The sequence below is a fragment of the Poeciliopsis prolifica genome, unplaced genomic scaffold (assembly GCF_027474105.1).
Source record: "Poeciliopsis prolifica strain line A6 unplaced genomic scaffold, Auburn_PproV2 SCAFFOLD001, whole genome shotgun sequence".
Lineage (NCBI taxonomy): Eukaryota > Metazoa > Chordata > Actinopteri > Cyprinodontiformes > Poeciliidae > Poeciliopsis > Poeciliopsis prolifica.
This window is the reverse complement of record NW_026562376.1, coordinates 5,534,960-5,552,650: the sequence shown is the minus strand read 5'-3', so window position 1 is coordinate 5,552,650 and position 17,691 is coordinate 5,534,960. Positions and strand designations below refer to the sequence as shown.

At 36.2% G+C, this 17,691-nt stretch overlaps 2 protein-coding genes across 2 annotated transcripts; both read left to right on the top strand.

Annotated features, from left to right (window-relative positions):
• The first annotated feature begins 34 nt into the window (after positions 1–34).
• Positions 35–13,593, top strand: parp6b (poly (ADP-ribose) polymerase family, member 6b). Its single transcript, XM_055033218.1, has 24 exons — positions 35–55; positions 4,246–4,451; positions 4,531–4,585; positions 5,180–5,257; positions 5,916–6,010; positions 6,098–6,158; positions 7,272–7,362; positions 7,432–7,498; positions 8,072–8,221; positions 8,317–8,449; positions 9,114–9,245; positions 9,667–9,762; positions 9,842–9,934; positions 10,006–10,131; positions 10,211–10,276; positions 10,373–10,440; positions 10,544–10,592; positions 11,163–11,275; positions 11,354–11,426; positions 11,902–11,971; positions 12,064–12,143; positions 12,230–12,293; positions 13,206–13,290; positions 13,383–13,593. The coding sequence occupies exons 3-24, from the start codon at positions 4,583–4,585 to the stop codon at positions 13,477–13,479; spliced, it is 1,890 nt and encodes a 629-aa protein (XP_054889193.1). The 5' UTR covers positions 35–55; positions 4,246–4,451; positions 4,531–4,582; the 3' UTR covers positions 13,480–13,593.
• Positions 13,594–15,481: 1,888 nt separating this feature from the next.
• On the top strand, positions 15,482–16,126 carry rpp25a (ribonuclease P and MRP subunit p25, a). Its single transcript, XM_055035299.1, has one exon. It carries the CDS (start codon positions 15,482–15,484, stop codon positions 16,124–16,126), a length of 645 nt encoding a protein of 214 aa, XP_054891274.1.
• Positions 16,127–17,691: the final 1,565 nt, after the last annotated feature.

The following is a 17,691-nucleotide window of genomic DNA, read 5'->3' as shown; positions in this document are numbered from 1 at the left end:
CTTCAGACCTGATGGAGTTATTACCCTGCTGGGATGGAGACAGGCGATGACTCAAGTGCATGTAACCTTATTATTGACCGACTCAGTGGGTGGGACACCAACACTCAGATTTCTGGTTAGGCTCAGGCAGAAACTTCACCACAAATAGAGGGTGGATGTGCGCCTCCGTTGGGCTGTCATGATAAATCATGTCACACAGATCTGAGTGACCACTGGTTCCAAGACACATATCTGACATACCGTAGCTCACATAAAATCAAATCCTCCCCATGGGCGTTGTCAGCATATACCTACAGATTCCTGCCTGGTAAATGAATATGGTCAAGATCTGCTGTCTCATCTGGAAATACAGCCAATACAAGGGGAAGGGAGTTCGCCTTTTCTTTTTTATACCAAATCCAGAACATGCACTTCAAAATCTTATTAAGTATTTTTGATCTAGTTTCTTGTGCAAATATTGTGATATATTGAAACAAGCAACTTTTTAGCAAGATATAAGAGCTTGTTTTAAGTCAATAATTTCTTAATATTGGTGAAAAAATATTTACCAATATTTTTTGACCAATATATATGGTGAAATATATAACATGGGAAAATGGCTTGTTATAACTGAAATTAATGTTTTTAAAATCATTATTAAGGCATTATTTACTTAAAACAAGCTCTTATATTTTCCTGAAAAGTTACTTGTAAGTTAATTTTGTCTTATTTCAAGCATAGAAGGACATTTGCACTAGAGACTAGTCCAAATTTACTTGCTAAAATGTTTGTGTTTTTGCAGTGTGGATGTTTTTAATCCTGAAACAAAAAAACAAAAAAAAAACCATGACAAATATTTGTTTTAACTTCCAAATCAAAGAAAAACATCACAATGTTTTCATATAATTTGACAGAACAGGCCTAAATTTGCTGAGGTTTTGCACAAAAAGACCATGGATTTAACTTTAAATTAAAACGCTCATATTCCACAAAGCAAAATATAAACTTAGAAAATGGCCAATATATTGCAGCATGTAGGGACTTTCATTGTCTTGGAAGGAGAAAATTGATTCCGAACTCTTACCCAATACAGAAAAGCATACGTTTACACACCGTAAATCCAAAAGAAGCCACTCCCTCAGAGAAAATGCCCAACTCCACTCAGAGGGAAATTCATTTCAAGTCTAGCATAATAATAAAATCAAACAGATTAACAATTACAGCTGAAAGCACAACACAACCCATTACAACTATAAAACAAAACCTAAAGTCACAAAAGTCTCTTCAAGTCATATTTAATTTAACGTGTCCATTTTCTATCATTTTACATATTGGCTGAATGTGCTGTGCAACAGTAAGAAGCTGTGCAACCAGAATGTGGGACACGCTCAACAATTCAGCTCCAGCCCCCTCTTGTGGTCGATTGACTGAACTGTCTTAAACCTCCTTTAATTTCACCTGTCTGCAGTTTTATCCTGGTGGATGAAACTAGATAAACTGCTGAAGTATTGTAACTTGATTAGCGCCCGACAAGTAATTTATTCCAGACGTGTGAACATTATACAGACGTCACTTGATATAAATTAGAAGACAAACAAGACCAAGTCCATTTTCGTTGCCTTATACAAGATCACTTTGCAGAGTACGTGCTTCAGGAAGGGAATCCAGATCATTCTCGGGGATCCTGGAGCATATCCAGTTCAGAAGGGATGAGCAGTTATTCACAGACGTTCTCCAGGCCATCTGGCTCAGCTTTAGCTATTTTCCAGAGAATAAAGCGCAAAAATGTCAGTGGAAACTCATTTTCAATCCACTTCACAATAAGGCTGCGTCTAACAATTATTTTAGTTAAGAATTAACACATAGATTATTCTGACCATTAATGGATGGAAAAAAGTTGGCACATTCTGCAGATTTTTTATTTAAGTCTAATTTATACTAGAAGTACATTAAAATATGCAAATAAATAAACAATCCAATTCCTGTTTAAATAAGAAAATAAACATTTTATTGTCAAATAAGACAATCTCCCCATAGTATGTTTGATCATTTGTAGCAAAAAAGAAATACAATCAATAACATCTATAGTAAAACTCAGTCCTTTCTGCTTAACGTATTGAGATGTTGTAAGGCTAGTCTGTCAATATTCTTTTTGAATTATCTGATTTATAAATATAAAGTAAAAGGTTCTAAACGGATATTTTGTAAAAAAAAAAAAATTTAGAATTTGAACCAAGTGACATTAAAACTGTCAGTTGAGGATATTTTGGTAAAATATATTTACAGACAAAAGATTTTTAAACATCTTAAATAAAAATATATATTTACATTTTGTACAGTTCTGGCTTAATTACAGCTCTGAGTATGTTATTCTTTCAGAAATTGGCTAACTGTTAATAGATTACTAAATTAGTTGATTGTTATTTTAATATTTCTGCTTTGTGTTGAGCTATCATATTACATTTGAATAAAATATATTGAAGTGTGTGGTTACAATGAGGGAAAATATGAAAAGGTTAAAGTTGTGTCAATACTTTTTAAGCAGAAAATTTTAATTACAGGAGAGCCATTCAACACATTCAAATGACACACAACTTATCATGAATTGTGTGAGGACGTGAGAGCTCTGGTGGAGACAGCTGCACATTGTCTGATAATTAACCCCCTTCATCCTCCTATCACTTCCTGTGGTCTTCTTTGTCGTTTTCGCCAGCAGTAGTAGTATCCGGCTGCTGATGACGTCACTTGTGTGATCCGGAAAAAAGTGTTTCCATTTCAGTTTTGCTCTAATTCGACCCTGCTTTTATCAAAAAGCTTGAGGTTTTTATTTTAAATCAAAATCCGCCTGTTTCCATTAAGCAAATTTATTTTTGTAATTTCAGTTTGCGCGTGGTTAATGGAAACACATCTTGATGTTGGTGAACACAATCACAGAACAAACTGCTGTTTGAAAATAGTTTCTTGTTGCTTCCGGATTTGTATTTTTTGCACCTGAGTTGTGCAAAGGCGCGCAGTATTAAGCTAACCGATTGAGAGCTAATGTTTTTAATGTTATCCAATTACTAAGGTTTGCCCGTATTCTTTGCAATGCGCCAGTTGGAAGTTATGATAGCTCACTGCATGTTGTAAACAACTATGACCCACTGAAGAGAGAAGAGCCGATCTGAACAAGGCGGTTGCTAAAGCTAATTCAATATTTGAAAAGTCGGCTAATACGGACTGGAGGCTTCCTTCAGTTTCTCCGCCGCCATTGAATAATTCTACTGCTACGTTTACACTGCAGACTTTAATGCTCAGTACCTATTTTTTTGTGAAATCCCAACCACCCTCATACTTTTTCGTTTATATTCGACTTGATCACCGTCTGAGCAACAAACCAGCTGAAAGTGTCCCGCACGCGCGGCAGAGGGCGCCGAAACGTCACACTTAGCGAGCGTGCTTCGTGTTTAGCCAACCGCCGTAAGAGAAGAAGAAGATGCTCCGTGTTTGTGGATGTAAACATTATGCTAATGGTGGCGCATATTTTACAATTTTAAAGTTGTTATTGCATTAACAACTTAATCCTCATCATTCGTTGTTTGTCTATTCGACGCAGAGTTGTGACGTTTATCGAGTATCAACAAGGTTCAGATCCCAATTTAAATTTTAAAAGATCAGAAATGTATCGGATTTAGAATCACATATCCAAGAGGCCCGATCTCTGTTGTTCAGACTGTCAGAAAAAGATCAGTTACGGGTTGGATTAAGGAAAACAAACAGTCGGATTTGGATCATTGCAGTGTGAAGGTAGCATAGAGCAGCATAGAAAATCAAACTCGCCCTGAGACAGTCAGATTGAAGGGGAGAAAGCCAGACAAGATATTTTGTAAGCAGGCTAGCATAAACCCCAAGAATCCATGAATTTGTTCTCAATCAACCCCCTTAAGTAGATTATCCCGAGAAGACCTGTCGAGAGAAGAAGTGCACCGGTGCAGGGAGTCGTGGAAGTATATCTAATCTGACCAGACTGCAGAGCAGCAGGCGGCTGCTAACAAGGCTAACTGCTGATTAAGGTCAGCGGTGATGCAGCACAGAGACAGGGTGACTAATAGATGTCAAACAGCGCCCTGGCCATCATCCATCAACCCCCTTGCAGCTCTGCTCTTTGTTTAAATCAGGATGTTAGACGTGACTCGTGAAACTGATTCCATAAAAAAAAAAAAAAAAAAAAGATGCACTTGAAAGTTTTAGAGACAACAAGCAGCTCTGCTCTCTGATCCTGGTCAGGTGTAAACCTGAACTTCCCCTCAGTCATGTGACCTGCAAGCCAGACTGAACATGTGGTCCCACACAGAGAGAGACTAATGAGCAAGAGTTTCCAGACAGGAAACCCTCTTCCAGCTGGGATCTCCCTGACACGCCTGGGAAACCTGCTGTCATCTGAAATATGAGAAGGCCGAATATATTCCCAGAGGAGAGGTAAAAGCTATTTTGTATGTACTTAATTGGGTTTATAATTATTATTTGTTGTTGAGAGCTTTTGAAGTTATTTATTATTTTTAATGGTTACAGTCAACGTGAGGAAAACTGATCACTTCTGACAGAGAATCAATGAAATGACCACATGGTGAGTCCATAAAATCAACATGTTGTTGACTGCTTATGGCAAAGTTAATTTGACTATTGATTTATTTTTGATGGGAAGAGCAGAGATCGATCAATGAATAAATAGAGGAATAAAGTAAAATAATTAAATGTTGAACAAATGCAAGTGCTCATTTAATAAATAAATAAATGCTAGCTTTTGGTTCAGATTTAAATGAACAAATATGTATTTGTTTAATAAATAAATAAACATTCCTGTATTTGATGAATACATTCATTCTAGCTTTTGGTTGATATTTTTAAAGGTATTTATTTACTTATTTAATAAAACAATACTTATGTATTAATATTTGCAAATATTAATGAAATATACATATTTATTAAGTAAATATAATATTTACTTAAAAATAACTAAATAAATACTTGCTTAACTATTTATTCTTCACAACCAACTACTTACTCAATAAATATTTTCTGGTGATCCCCAGAAACTCACTTAAATAATTACTTATTTACTTTATAAAAATAAATTATTAAATAAATGTATACATAAATGAGCAAAACTAAATTACTAAATAAGCACTTTTAGTTGACAATTTTCCTCTACTAACCACAGGATGCATGGCAGCAGTGGGCTGAGAGCTGCAGCGACGAAGAAGGCAGCGACCCAGAGGACTTCCTGTGTGGAATCCAGGTGATTTTCAGTGAAACTGTAAAAAATAAACCTTGCAGATTATATTTAACCTTCTTATTCACATCCTGCCAATAAGACAAAATGTTTTAAATTATGCACTTTAAACCCTGATTGCACGGTTAAAACACACACAACGAAGTGTCATAACTTTCAGGTCCAGATAGTTGAAGTTGAAAAAGAGGCAAAAACACTCCTTCAATTCACTTTTTATTTTACAGGACAGTTTTGAAATCAAACCAAATCTAACCAAATCAAAATGGTTTATATGTATAATTTAGGTCATAAGAGCATAAATGTAAAAATAACAAATTAAAAATATGTTTCAGCAGATAGAAAAACAGTTTACTTGAAATTTCATCTTCTTTTTTGTTAAATTGAATTAATGACAATCAGGTCTGATTCTGGGATTGTCTCCTATAGTATTTAATTATTATGATCAGTGTGTGTTATTACATAATCACATCTGTGCTGAACTTATTTTTCAATTTAAATCAAACCGAGGCTAAATATTCCCTGCATTCTGCGTTGAAAGCATTTTCTAATCGCTGCAGGACTCCTCCCAGCTATTGCTTTTAAAGTATTTCAGCCCTTCAGCCACCCGCAGCGCCGAGCCATCAGAGTGGACGTACAGTAAGCATATTAGTGTTTGTCTCAGCAGGAGAGCTGTGCCACTGACCTTTATCATCATCACCAGCTGGATGCAGACATGGCAGCCGTCCGGTCTTTGTACTCAGATGCTGCTGTCTCTGTCAGGTAGAAAAATCTTTTGTTGGGTTCTTGAAAATGTAAAGATCTTAGCTGAATTTCCCATAAAAGTCCCCCCTTTTCTTCTTTTGTTAGGGAATACCCATCGATTGATGACATAGATGTGGAGCTGAACATTAACCCCAACATTGTGGATGTAAGTTAAATTGTTGTTTTATTACAGAATATTCAAGTAAAAAACAAATTTTTTAAATTAAGATGATTTATACGTTTTTAGAACCTTGATCAGCATCAATTGTTAATTTCTGACCAGCTTCCATCAGTATTTTGATGAATTATATTTGTTGATGAGTTCCATGTCCATGTTGGAAGGACTCCTTTCCATCACCCTAATATTTATGTCCCTCAATAGATTCTCAGCATGTTAGTGAAATCAATATTACTTCAAATTTGAATCTGCCATATACTGTACATAGATTGACATTGGTCTCATTTGTTAATTTAATACAACATAAAAATAGAGAGGCAGTTTGTTGAATAGTTTCAAAAATCGCTCAGCTGGGTTTTTAGATTGCAATGGTGTATTGGGGCCACTGTTGGTAGAAACAAAATTCTGCCAAAAACTCAGAAATTTTGAGATTAATCTCTATAATAATAATAATTTTTTAAAAATTGTGTGAGGATTGTGTGAGGACGTGAGAGCTCACACAATTTCAACAATTTTACTTGGAATTGTTGAAAATTTGCAGTAAGGACTAAGAAAATTTGGGATTAATCTCAAGAAATTTCCTAGAAAAGACGAGAATTTCTGAGTTTCAGAAGTAGAAAATTTTTGAGCTTTGGAAATTTTCAAAAGTCAAAAATATTCAACATTTGAAACTCAGAGTGTTCCTTGGTTTTTCTAGAAAATTTCTGAGATTCATCTCAAAAACTTCAGAGTGCTTTGGCAGAAATGTACTCCTTTATTTTCATCTACGATGGCCCTAATATTTTGTTCTATGAGAGAATTGGACTTTTAAAACACATAAGAAAGCCCAGTATGCCAAATATTTAAAAAAGTTAATATTCTGCATTCAAAGAGTGTATTTAATGAGTTTTTTTCAGTTTTGTTGTACAATAAAAGAAACATGAGACTTGAAATTTAACAGAAGTATATTTTTATCAGCTTGAACCTTCATCCCACATAGACGTTGGAAGATGACTGGAAGTTATGCAGCTTTCCTACAGTCGACTCTTCCAAACAGTAAAGAAACCAAACAGAGATTACAGATTTCCGGTTCGGTCTGATCTCAGTGTTTGGTGTCTTCAGGTGGAAGTGGCTACAGCCTGGAGGATTAATGCATCAGAGCCAATCGTCATCCGCCTGCACTTCTCCCCGTCTCAGTATCTGGACGGACCTGGTGAGCCCCGGGAACTAAAACCTCAACCTACCATCCTGACATCTGAGTAATCGATGTTTCTCACCACAGCTCCCTCTGTAGATGTTTTCCAACCATCCAATATTGATGATTTCAGTATAGGAAGACAACTGCAAAAGTAAGTTTTCTCTTAGTAGACAGCAGGATTTTTTTAAAATCTGTTTGTTTTGCATTTCCTCACAAAAATATTGCATTTTCTTGCAATAGATTTGCAAAAACAATTCAAATCGGTACTTTCATACAAAATGATTGCAGATAATTGTATAAAAATTGAGCTACTAACTTTGATGTCAGGGCCATCATGGATGGGACAAAAAGAAGTATATTTCTCCAAAAAAATCTTTGAAACTTTGAGATTATTCTCTGAATTTTACCTATATCAAAACTAGAAAATTTCTGAGATCTAAAGTGGAAAATGTTTGGCTTTAAAATCTTAGAAAATATACACTTTTTGTTAAGGAACATTTATTAGATTAATCTCAATATTTGAGTTTTTATCTTGCAAATGTTTGACTTTTATATCTTAGTAATTTAAAAATTTTTCTAGAAAATTGACAAATAAGATGTCACGGAAAGTTGTACAAAAATCTACAAAGTAACGCAAAAGAAAAAAGAAATCCCCCATACATGATTGCAGCTTGAAATAATGAATGGACCTTCTTTTGGTTACCAATTTTTGTTTGTTCCTCAGTATTCTTAGAGTCTTCATATCTCAGGAGTGGAAACATCTGATCAACGACAGCCCAGTAGTCCAGAGAAAGAGCAGACACAGCTGGTTCCGACCCAGCGGCACCATCAAGAAATTCAGCGCTCGATTCAGCATTTGGTTACCACCTTCAAAGTACAATGAAGCTTCATAAAACATCTCTTCTCTCCTCGAGGTTTGGATGGATCAGTTCATTGATGCATGTATTGTGTTTTCTCGAACATGAACAGGCCAAATGAGATGCAGGAACCAACTGACAAAGAAAGGAATGCAATGAAACGTAATCACTTCACCAGTCAAACAACTTCTTACAACATGAAGAACTCAACGGGAGAACTGTTCACTTACACAGCTGGAGGAAAGGTTGGGACTTCCTGTTAGTAACCATTTCTCGGGCGGAAATTTATTTTATTTTATTTACCAAATGTGTTTATTTTGCTTGGAATCAACTTAAAATTCTAAACTCAATTTGTGTTAGAAGTGTTGGTGTTTAAAGTGGATCTATTAAGCAAAATTAACATTTATATGTTTTTGTTCTTTCATTTGGGTCTCAGCTGCTTCTAGAAACAATTCATGCACTCAAAAAAATAAGTTGCATTTATTTTTGTTGTCTGGAAAATGAGCCATTTTTAAAACTTCCAGACTGTTAAGTCGGAACCACAGCGGAGCTCTGCCCGTTACCTAACAACCCAGGCTCCACGAAGTTTGGTCAGCTGGTTTAACTGCTGTACAATGGCAGCGAGAAGAGACAGTTTTTATAGTTGCGAATCTGCTTTCAGCCATTTTCACTCGAGTGTAAACATTGAGCTGGGGGGCGTGGCCAGCAGCCGCTTCTTTGGATTTAAAGTGACAGAGGCCCTAAAATAGCTCAAAATATTCAGAAATCTCATTATCTAAGAATGATTTTGTGCAAAAAATGTAATCAACATGTTTTCTATCCCCCATAGATTCATCCTAACCTGCTTTTGCTATAAATGGGCTCTGAAAGTTGGAAGTGAACAGAAACAATGTCTGGTTTTATCTGCAGAGAGTGATGATTTCAGCTGTCAAATCTTCTGCACATCTGAGCACCAAACAGCTGGTGGAGCTGCTGTTCACCTCCCAGGCCATCAGACACTGTAAAAGCACGCCGACCCTCCAACACGGCTTCTTAGTTCAGGCAAGGCAGGATTCTGTTCTTCCTTGATACACATTCTTGTTTTTTAAAAAAATAATGAATCTCAACTCAGCACAAATACTTAACATTAAAACTTTAGCATCAGTTTTCAGCCAAAATCTAAAAATGTAAACATTTAACAGTGCTGGTTGTTTCCAGTTACTGTAGGATTTATAATTGAAAATACTGTTTCCCTGTTTTAATATGCAGTTTTTTTGTTTTTTTGTTTTTTTAAGACACTGAGACTCTTAATATATTAAACAGCAACAACCAAGTGTAGTTTCTTCAATGCTATATTTCACTATATTAGTGAAATTTACTTTAGCCTGTTTCATTTTTGGTAAAGTATTGCTTTGTAAAATAGTGCTGTAGTTTGTTTTTTGTAATGTTTTAAAATAAATCTAATCTTAATCCATGTGCACAGATAATGAGGTACGCTGAGCAGAGAATCCCAACGCTGAATGAATACTGCGTTGTTTGTGACGAGCGACACGTTTTCCAAAATGGGCCGATGCTTAAGGTACGACTTTATGAAATTAAATTAGTTGGAGATTCAGAAGTGTGTGGGTGTTTAATGGAGATTCTGGTTTTATTTGCAGACTGCAGTTTGCACCAGGGAGCTTTGCGTATTTTCCTATCATACACTGGGAGTTATGTCTGGAGCTACAGAAGAGGTCGCGACTGGTGCAGAGGTCAGCGACTTGTTCATGTGCTGCAGGACTGATTTTATATGTCGGTATTTCAGTAATTTCTGTTGCTCCAGGTGATCGACCTGCTGGTGGCCATGTGCAGAGCCGCCCTTCAGTCGTCCCGAAAAAGCATCATATTTGAACCTTACCCCTCTGTTGTTGATCCGTGCAACCCCAAAATTCTGGCCTTTAGCCCCAAGGTATCAGCTAAAAGTTTCTGCTCACAAATAGCTGCGTATTTTTTATATTGTATTAAATTATCAGTGCTTTCTGTGACAGAGGAAGAGTTATGAAAGGCTGCAGAAAGCTCTGGACGGCGTGTTGCTAATCAGGAGGATGGCTCAGGTGATTGTTATAAAAAAAAAAAAGATGAACATATTCCTCTCTCCCTGACTTTCAGCCTTAATTGGGTTTAATTTAATTGCTTTCCTTCATATTCAGGGTCCATACTCTGAGATAAAGAAGCAGATGGACAAGATAGACCCCCTCTCTCATCCTTTGCTACAATGGTGAAGGCCTAATCTAGACTGGCATTCAAACTGTGTTAAATTAATTATGTTAAATCAGAGGGTGTTTTAAATTAATGTCCAGGCATCTCTACTTTTCTTATAGGATTTTAGCAAGCAACAGATCACACATCGTCAAGCTCCCACTCAACAAGGTAGGTGGGTTAAAAACACTCACAGGCTAAAAGTCATTGAAAGACTCGTTTAGGAAAAAATATGTACAAAAATAGAACAGGACAAAAATTTTATTATTAGAATGAAGTTATTATTGCAATAGTAACTATTATTATTATTAGTAGTAGTAATAGTAGTAGTAGTAGTAATAATAATTATTGTGACTAATAATTATTATTATTGTTGGTAATAATAATGTTACTACTACTAATAATAATTGTTATTATTATTATTAATATAATAATACTATAATATATTTACATATATAATATTATATATTTAATATAATATTATTGATATATTACCAATATAATATATTAATAATAACATTTAATAAATGTATTACCATAAAAAAATATAATTTTATTAATAAATGTATTAATGTAATAAATGTTAATGCATTTATTCATATTTGTTAATAAATGAATTATTATAGTAATAAACTCATAAATAACAATAAGTTGGGTTTTCTTTATTGACTATAGTGTGTTTTTTGGGGGTTTTTTATCTTTATTTTCTCTGTTCTCTCCTGTGAATCTGTTTTCTCACAGCATCTGAAGTTTATGCGCACACCCCATCAGTTCCTGCTGGTCAGTGCTCCTCCGTCCAAGGAGGTTCGCTTTCAAACTGCCAGGAAATTATACGGCAGCACTTTTGCTTTCCAGTGAGTGAAATCACGTCTCAACGTCACACAATGTTTCAAGATCAGAGCCTGATGATAAAAACGTTCTCTTTGCCTCAGCGGCTCTCACATTGAAAACTGGCACTCCATCTTGAGAAAAGGCTTAATCAATGCGTCGTACACGAAATTACAGGTAAAGTAAGAGAGTATTCAGACCAATCCAGCATCAGAGCCCTGAATCAGACTCTAATCCGTTTGTCTAGAGTTTTGGGGGGAGGTTTGAATGCAAATTTGAATTCCAAAACATCTTTAAACCTCGGTCCGGTTAAGTGGACTTTAAAACGGTAGAAAACCTGTCCGAATGCAACCTGACCAGAGACCGTTTCTCTGCTCTGCGGGTTAACATCAGCACTAAGCAAGGAAAAGCAGGATTTAAATGGTGTGAAATGTTTTACAACTTTTTATCAGCTTCAGCTAGTTTTAGTCGTTTGACACAGTGCAGTGTGAATGCGAACTAGAGTTCTGAAAACAGTTTTAGTCCCCAATCGAACCGAGTCTACCAGACTATCCGGTCTGAATACAATCAAACCGAGTCTATCGGACTATTAGTTCCTTTACAGCTAATGTAAAAAAAAAATTGTTGAGAAACTTATTTTGTTGTTTTGAAGCTTCATGGAGCTGCTTATGGTAAAGGCATCTATCTGAGTCCCATTTCAAACATATCTTTTGAATATTCAGGTAAGAATACATCATACCTTATTACCTTTTAAACAACTTCTTTGTCAATTTTAAAGCTTTCATAAGTCGTTTTTTATTTTCTCCCTGCTTAGACATGGGAAAAGGTCAACACCAAATACCAACCAGAGAGGAACTCAAAAAGAAGTACAGCCGAATAAATAAAATCCAACAGGTCAGATTAATCACATTCTGCACTTTAAGAAAGCATTTCTTGTTTCTTATATCTCTCTTCCTATATATATATTTTGTTTGTTTTAGGAAGAACCAGGACAACTAAGGTTTCTGCAAAGCCGTAATCTGAGCTGCATAGCACTTTGTGAAGGTGAGTATTTAGTCAGTTTCATTTTTCATGTCTCTGTACTTTATGTTGAAACCACATATTTACATTCACTGAATAAAAAGACACATACACATTTTATTCTCAAGTTAAATCAGACCAAACATAGTTAGAATTACCAAGATTATTTCCATTTGCTAAATGCCAGAAAACATTTATTTTTTATTTGTCTGTAATTTTTGAATTTTAAGGAAAGTTGCAACAAAACAAATCTAGAAAATATTCTTGTCAAGTTTTCTAGCATTTAGCAAATAGAACTAATTCTGATCGTTCTAACTGAGGTAAAACAAGTACAGTTTGGTCTGATTTAACTTCAGGCAGTGAGAAAAAATGTATTTAAATATCTGGTTTTAACTGTAAGCAGATTTTACCATTAAATGTCTGTACTTTCTACTTCACTACATTTCTAAAATATGCTACATTCACTTCACGGTCACATTGAGTTGTTTTACTATTTGTTTATTAGTTTGAAAGCAATCAATAACTTATTCAAGTTAAACAGTTTAAAAGAATATTTTGTGTAAAAGTTTTGAAAATAGTGTCTGGAAATTTAAATGTTGTTCACTGTTGATCATTTACAAGGTTGAATAACTGTGGAGTTGATCAAATGTCAGTGTAAACAATAAAAACATGCACTATCTGCTCTATCGTTCATTAAAATAGCACATTATTGATGTAGTAAAGAAAATATAGACACTGTAGGCACACTTAATGATATATAGACCATTACATTAGAGAATACATTCAATTTTTATTTAAATATTTGTAAAAGCAAGTTCTTACTTTCGCTCAAGTAAAAATGTTAGTGTGCCACTTTTATTAGATTGTTGTCAATTTGTACTTTCTCCACCACTGTAGTTTTACGTCTTATCTAACCGAGTTGTCCGTGTGTCTTAGTGATAACCTCAAAGGCTCTTCAGAAGCACGGAAACATTTGGGTTTGTCCGGTGTCCGACCACGTGTGTACACGCTTCCTCTTTGTGTGAGTAAAACACCCAGCAGTGTTTGTTTCCATTTCCCAGCTCAATAAAAAACGATTAATATTGCACCACGGTTTGCTTTGTCCTGGAACAGGTATGAAAACGGTCAGGTGGGAGACGTGCACATCAATACGCAGGATGCAGAAATCCAGAGGGAAATTTTACAAGCAACTGGTTCAAAGCCAAGCTGAGAAAGCCTGAGTGCACACGCCTCCTGGTGAACCGACACACATTTACTGGAAACCAGAATAACTTTAGTATTCAACGGCAAATATTTTATATTTTCACAGTATTTCTTTACTATGTTTGACGGATACTGTTTTTTACTGTTTATTAAAGTTGTTTTTCTTTAACCTAAAAGTTCACTTGCTTGGTCATTATTGTAAAAGACTAGATTGTGTTTAAAGCAAACCATCAAATCTGTAAATACATCACACATTCTTCATTCTTCCTTGAGATGTAATGACATGAGGTTTAGTCTAGTTTAATTTATTTAGGATCCTCATTTAGCTGTTGCTCTTTACAATGGTCCACATGTCATATGAGTTACATCACTAAAACAATTTGGAGAAACTGCATAAAAACAAAATACATGAAAGAAAAAATGACATGTAGTAAAATGTAGTATTGTAGCCCTTCTTTGTTCGTCTCGAATTCACTGAATTTATTCTGACGAGGGAAAATCAAGCCGGTGGTTGACATCTATCCAGCAGCTTCTGCCCGTTTACAGTAATTAAAATCCAGACAATAAACCTAAACAAACCAGAGCCATGGTTCCCAATGAACAGTTAGCAGTTGTAAGATTAAACACAGCTAAAATGCATGGCATTAACTATGACAACGGTCAAAACAAAGCAAAAATACACATGAAACCTTGTGTGTAATTGGATTTATCTAAAGTATATGTCAAAAATATAATACAGGTAAAGAAAACGGAGCTGATTCGAACACAAACGGCAGTCACAGAAAAAAAAGGAGAAGAAAAAAGGGATTGACTAACCGTCAGTTACTGGTTGCTATGGTAAACACCAACTGCCAACTTATGGAGCAAAAAACATGCCAGGAGAAAATAACTTTTTGACTAAACAATAGTTAATTTAAAGAATAAATAAACACATTTTGACAATATTGTTAATTGAAAAGCTGTTATAGAATATTACATTCACTATAAACTATAATAAACTACATTGTCAGTAGTTGACTTAAAAATAAATGCTTTATTTGTCTCTTAACATTTTTACTACCATCAAATATAACATACCTTGGCATTAAATTTCAGATAAACCCCACACTTGGTCATTTGTGTCTCAGAAATCCTTTCGTACTATTTTTTTCCCCCTGTTTTGTGTAGATATCAAAATAAATTGCAGTAGCTTTAAGGTGTGATTGTCCTCGTGTCATTCACTGGGGAAAAAGGAGGTAAATGTGGAGTGGAAAGTATTTTCTGGGTCACCCCAGCAGGCGATGAATTGAAGGGTGAAGAGCTGGGAAGTTGTTTGTAGCCCAAAGGAAGACATTTTTCCTGGACCATATGGGCCTCTAAAGACAGAGAGGAGGAAATTTATCTTCAAAACAGCCAGCCCTATTGTACCGCAGTGTTTTTAATTCTCTCTTTTTATTCCTGGAGTTCATTATCAGCCAAACCGCAGCATAAGAATGTCAGATGAAACGATCAAGTCCAAATCTGAGAAAACAAAAGAATTGTTTCAACTACACGCTTCGTTAAATCTCATTAACTCATATTCAGTCATCCGTGTTTCTCAAACAACTACACACAGATAAAGTCTCGAAAGCATTTCACAAAATATTTTTTTTAAAAACTGCAACTAATGGATGTGACTTTGTTAGAGGAAGAAAAATGAGCATGTGCCTTTAAGAGCTCTATGTCCCACTCTTCATGTCTTTCTCTAAGCCTCATGTGTTTGTTGGCATCAGCTGTCCTCCGAGCTGAAGAGAGCAAGGACATCTTTTCTTCCACGACTGTGGGATTAGGAGAAGAAGTGGCTTTCACACTCTGCAGGCTGTCATCTTAGCTTCAAGAGGACAAAACAAATTGGACATGACGGAGACCGAGAGGAGATAAAGACAAGTGAAAAGTTTGGATTGCAAAGCAGATTTTCTTTAAGTTTGCGAATGAAATGGATTAACAAGCCTGCAGATGCAGAAGACTCATCTTATCTAGTTTCCACCATAATGGAAGATCAGTCTTCTTCACAGTCTTCTTCACTGTCTTCAGGTGTGCAGTTTGCGTCTTGTCCTCCACAACCGGAGCAGAGCACCCGGCGGAGAATCGGCCGCTCCGAGGAGAGAGCTCCTTTTCCCATTCCTGGCCTTCCTGCAGACGTCCTGCACATGCGAGTGAAAGAAGGAAGCAAAATTCGCAATTTACTGCGGTTTGCAACTGCCCGCATGCAGGAGGAAGGACAGGACGGCAGTGCAGCTGCAGTGAGACAGGTGGTCTTCACAGGCCTGGGCAGGGGCATCACCAAGACCATCACCTGTGTGGAAATCCTGAAGCGCAAAGTGGCAGGGCTGCATCAGGTGTCCAAACTTTGCTACATGACAATTAATGAGTTTTGGGAAAGCACACCGCAGGAAGCGGCGACCACAGTCGTGGAGAGGACGGTGCCGGCCATCTGCATCCTGCTCTCCAAAGACCCGCTAGATCCCCTGGAGCCGGGCTACCAGCCTCCGCAAACCTTCAGCAGCCCCACAGAGGAAGAGGAGAGATGCGGGAATCTGCGAAGAACAGCTGGCAGGCCAAATTCACTGCACACTGCCAAGAGGCTCAGTCTGGATGATTGGACCAGATGTCCTCCTGAAACCTACAAAGTTTAGCTAAAAAGCCAGAAAATGTGCAATTACATGTTCCTTCTTCGCAGTGATGTTTGGCTGAAAAAAGTACTCGTGTTTTTTGTGAAGTAATTTATAGCGGTGCACCTATTTCTTTAATTTTGGGAGATTGGTGATCGGCCGATACTTTCATGTGAAGCCGATCATATCAACCAAATTTGCTGTCATTTTCTGGTCTGCTGTGACAGAGGTTTGACCCAACAGGTCATGTTTGCAGTCAACAATAGTCACTCCTCTGTTACCAACTCGACAAGTTTCTTGCTATATTTAGCGACATTTCAAACAAAAAAAGACTAAATTGGAATCGGCAGGTCAGGCCTTTTAAAGATCGGCAATCAGTGATCAGCCAGAGAACTGCAATCGGTGCACTCCCAGTAATTAGAAACTGTTTTAGGGCTGGACAATACGGCTGAAAAACATATCACAATATAAACATTTCATATCGGTCGATATCAATTATGATTATTTTTTTGTTTGAAATTGCTGTTTGACTAACTTATCAAATTGATATTAAATTAAGTAAATAAAAAACATCAAGTACAAAAGTGTAGCAAGGTGTATTCAAAAGTCAACTCTATTACAGTTTTGACTTTTTAAACTACTTTGAATAATTAATTGAGCTTTCTATACTGTTTGATAGCTAAAAAAGATCAAGATCAATTGAAATGTATATATAATTGAATTAAGGTTACATTTCTGTAAAGTGCCTGCAAACATTTATTGTGAATTGGAATTAAAGAAATACAACTGAATTGAATTCATTTATAATTTCAGTTTCGAGATTCATTTTCATCAGGTTCCGTTTTTGTATTGTAATAAAAAACTGTTGTTGTTTTATTTAAATATTAAGGGAGAAACATTTATATAAGTAACCTATAAAATTTGCTCCAAAAGGAAATTAGCATGGGCAGTACTGTACCTATCTACACAATACATTGTGTTGTCTCAAATGTATTAAATATATATATATATATATATATATATATATATATATATATATATATATATATATATATATATATATATATATATATATATATATATATATAGCTGACTGGATAGCTCAATACATAAGGCATCAGTATATCACCCGAGAGGGCAGGGTTCGAATCCAGTCTGGGTCCTTAGGCAAGACCCTTCAAGCTACTGCCTACCTCATACCATGAGAGATACTAAGTTGCGTAACATGCCGGCTCAGACGTCGCCCGGCCAAACAAGGTCTGCGTCAGGTGTTGGGGAACCAGAGCACCTTGATGACAAATGGGCTACTGGAACAAGACGGAAATGGGCGAGAGATGAAAATGTGGATCTGTTGGAATGCTACTACTCAAGTAACCCTAGTGAGAGAGGTTACATGCAAAGACTGGGGAAGGAATGGTTACTTCGACATCCCCAGTCAACACTAAGCGCTAAACAACTAGTAGCTCAGTGTTCCAACATCCGCAAACGGCAACTGCTATCACAACTTGATTGACGAGATACAACACAAATGCTACGGCAAAAGGGAGGAACCCGGATGTCAGGACTGTGGGGACTTAACTACAAGTCCC

Bases quoted from the DNA above. Each gene is read 5' to 3' on its own strand.
- parp6b (XM_055033218.1), top strand. The intron at 8,450-9,113 runs GTTGGGACTTCC...TTTTATCTGCAG, and splicing joins CTTACACAGCTGGAGGAAAG to AGAGTGATGATTTCAGCTGT. The intron at 11,276-11,353 runs GTGAGTGAAATC...TCTTTGCCTCAG, and splicing joins GGCAGCACTTTTGCTTTCCA to CGGCTCTCACATTGAAAACT.
- rpp25a (XM_055035299.1), top strand. From the start codon at position 15,482: ATGGAAGATCAGTCTTCTTCACAGTCTTCTTCACTGTCTTCAGGTGTG.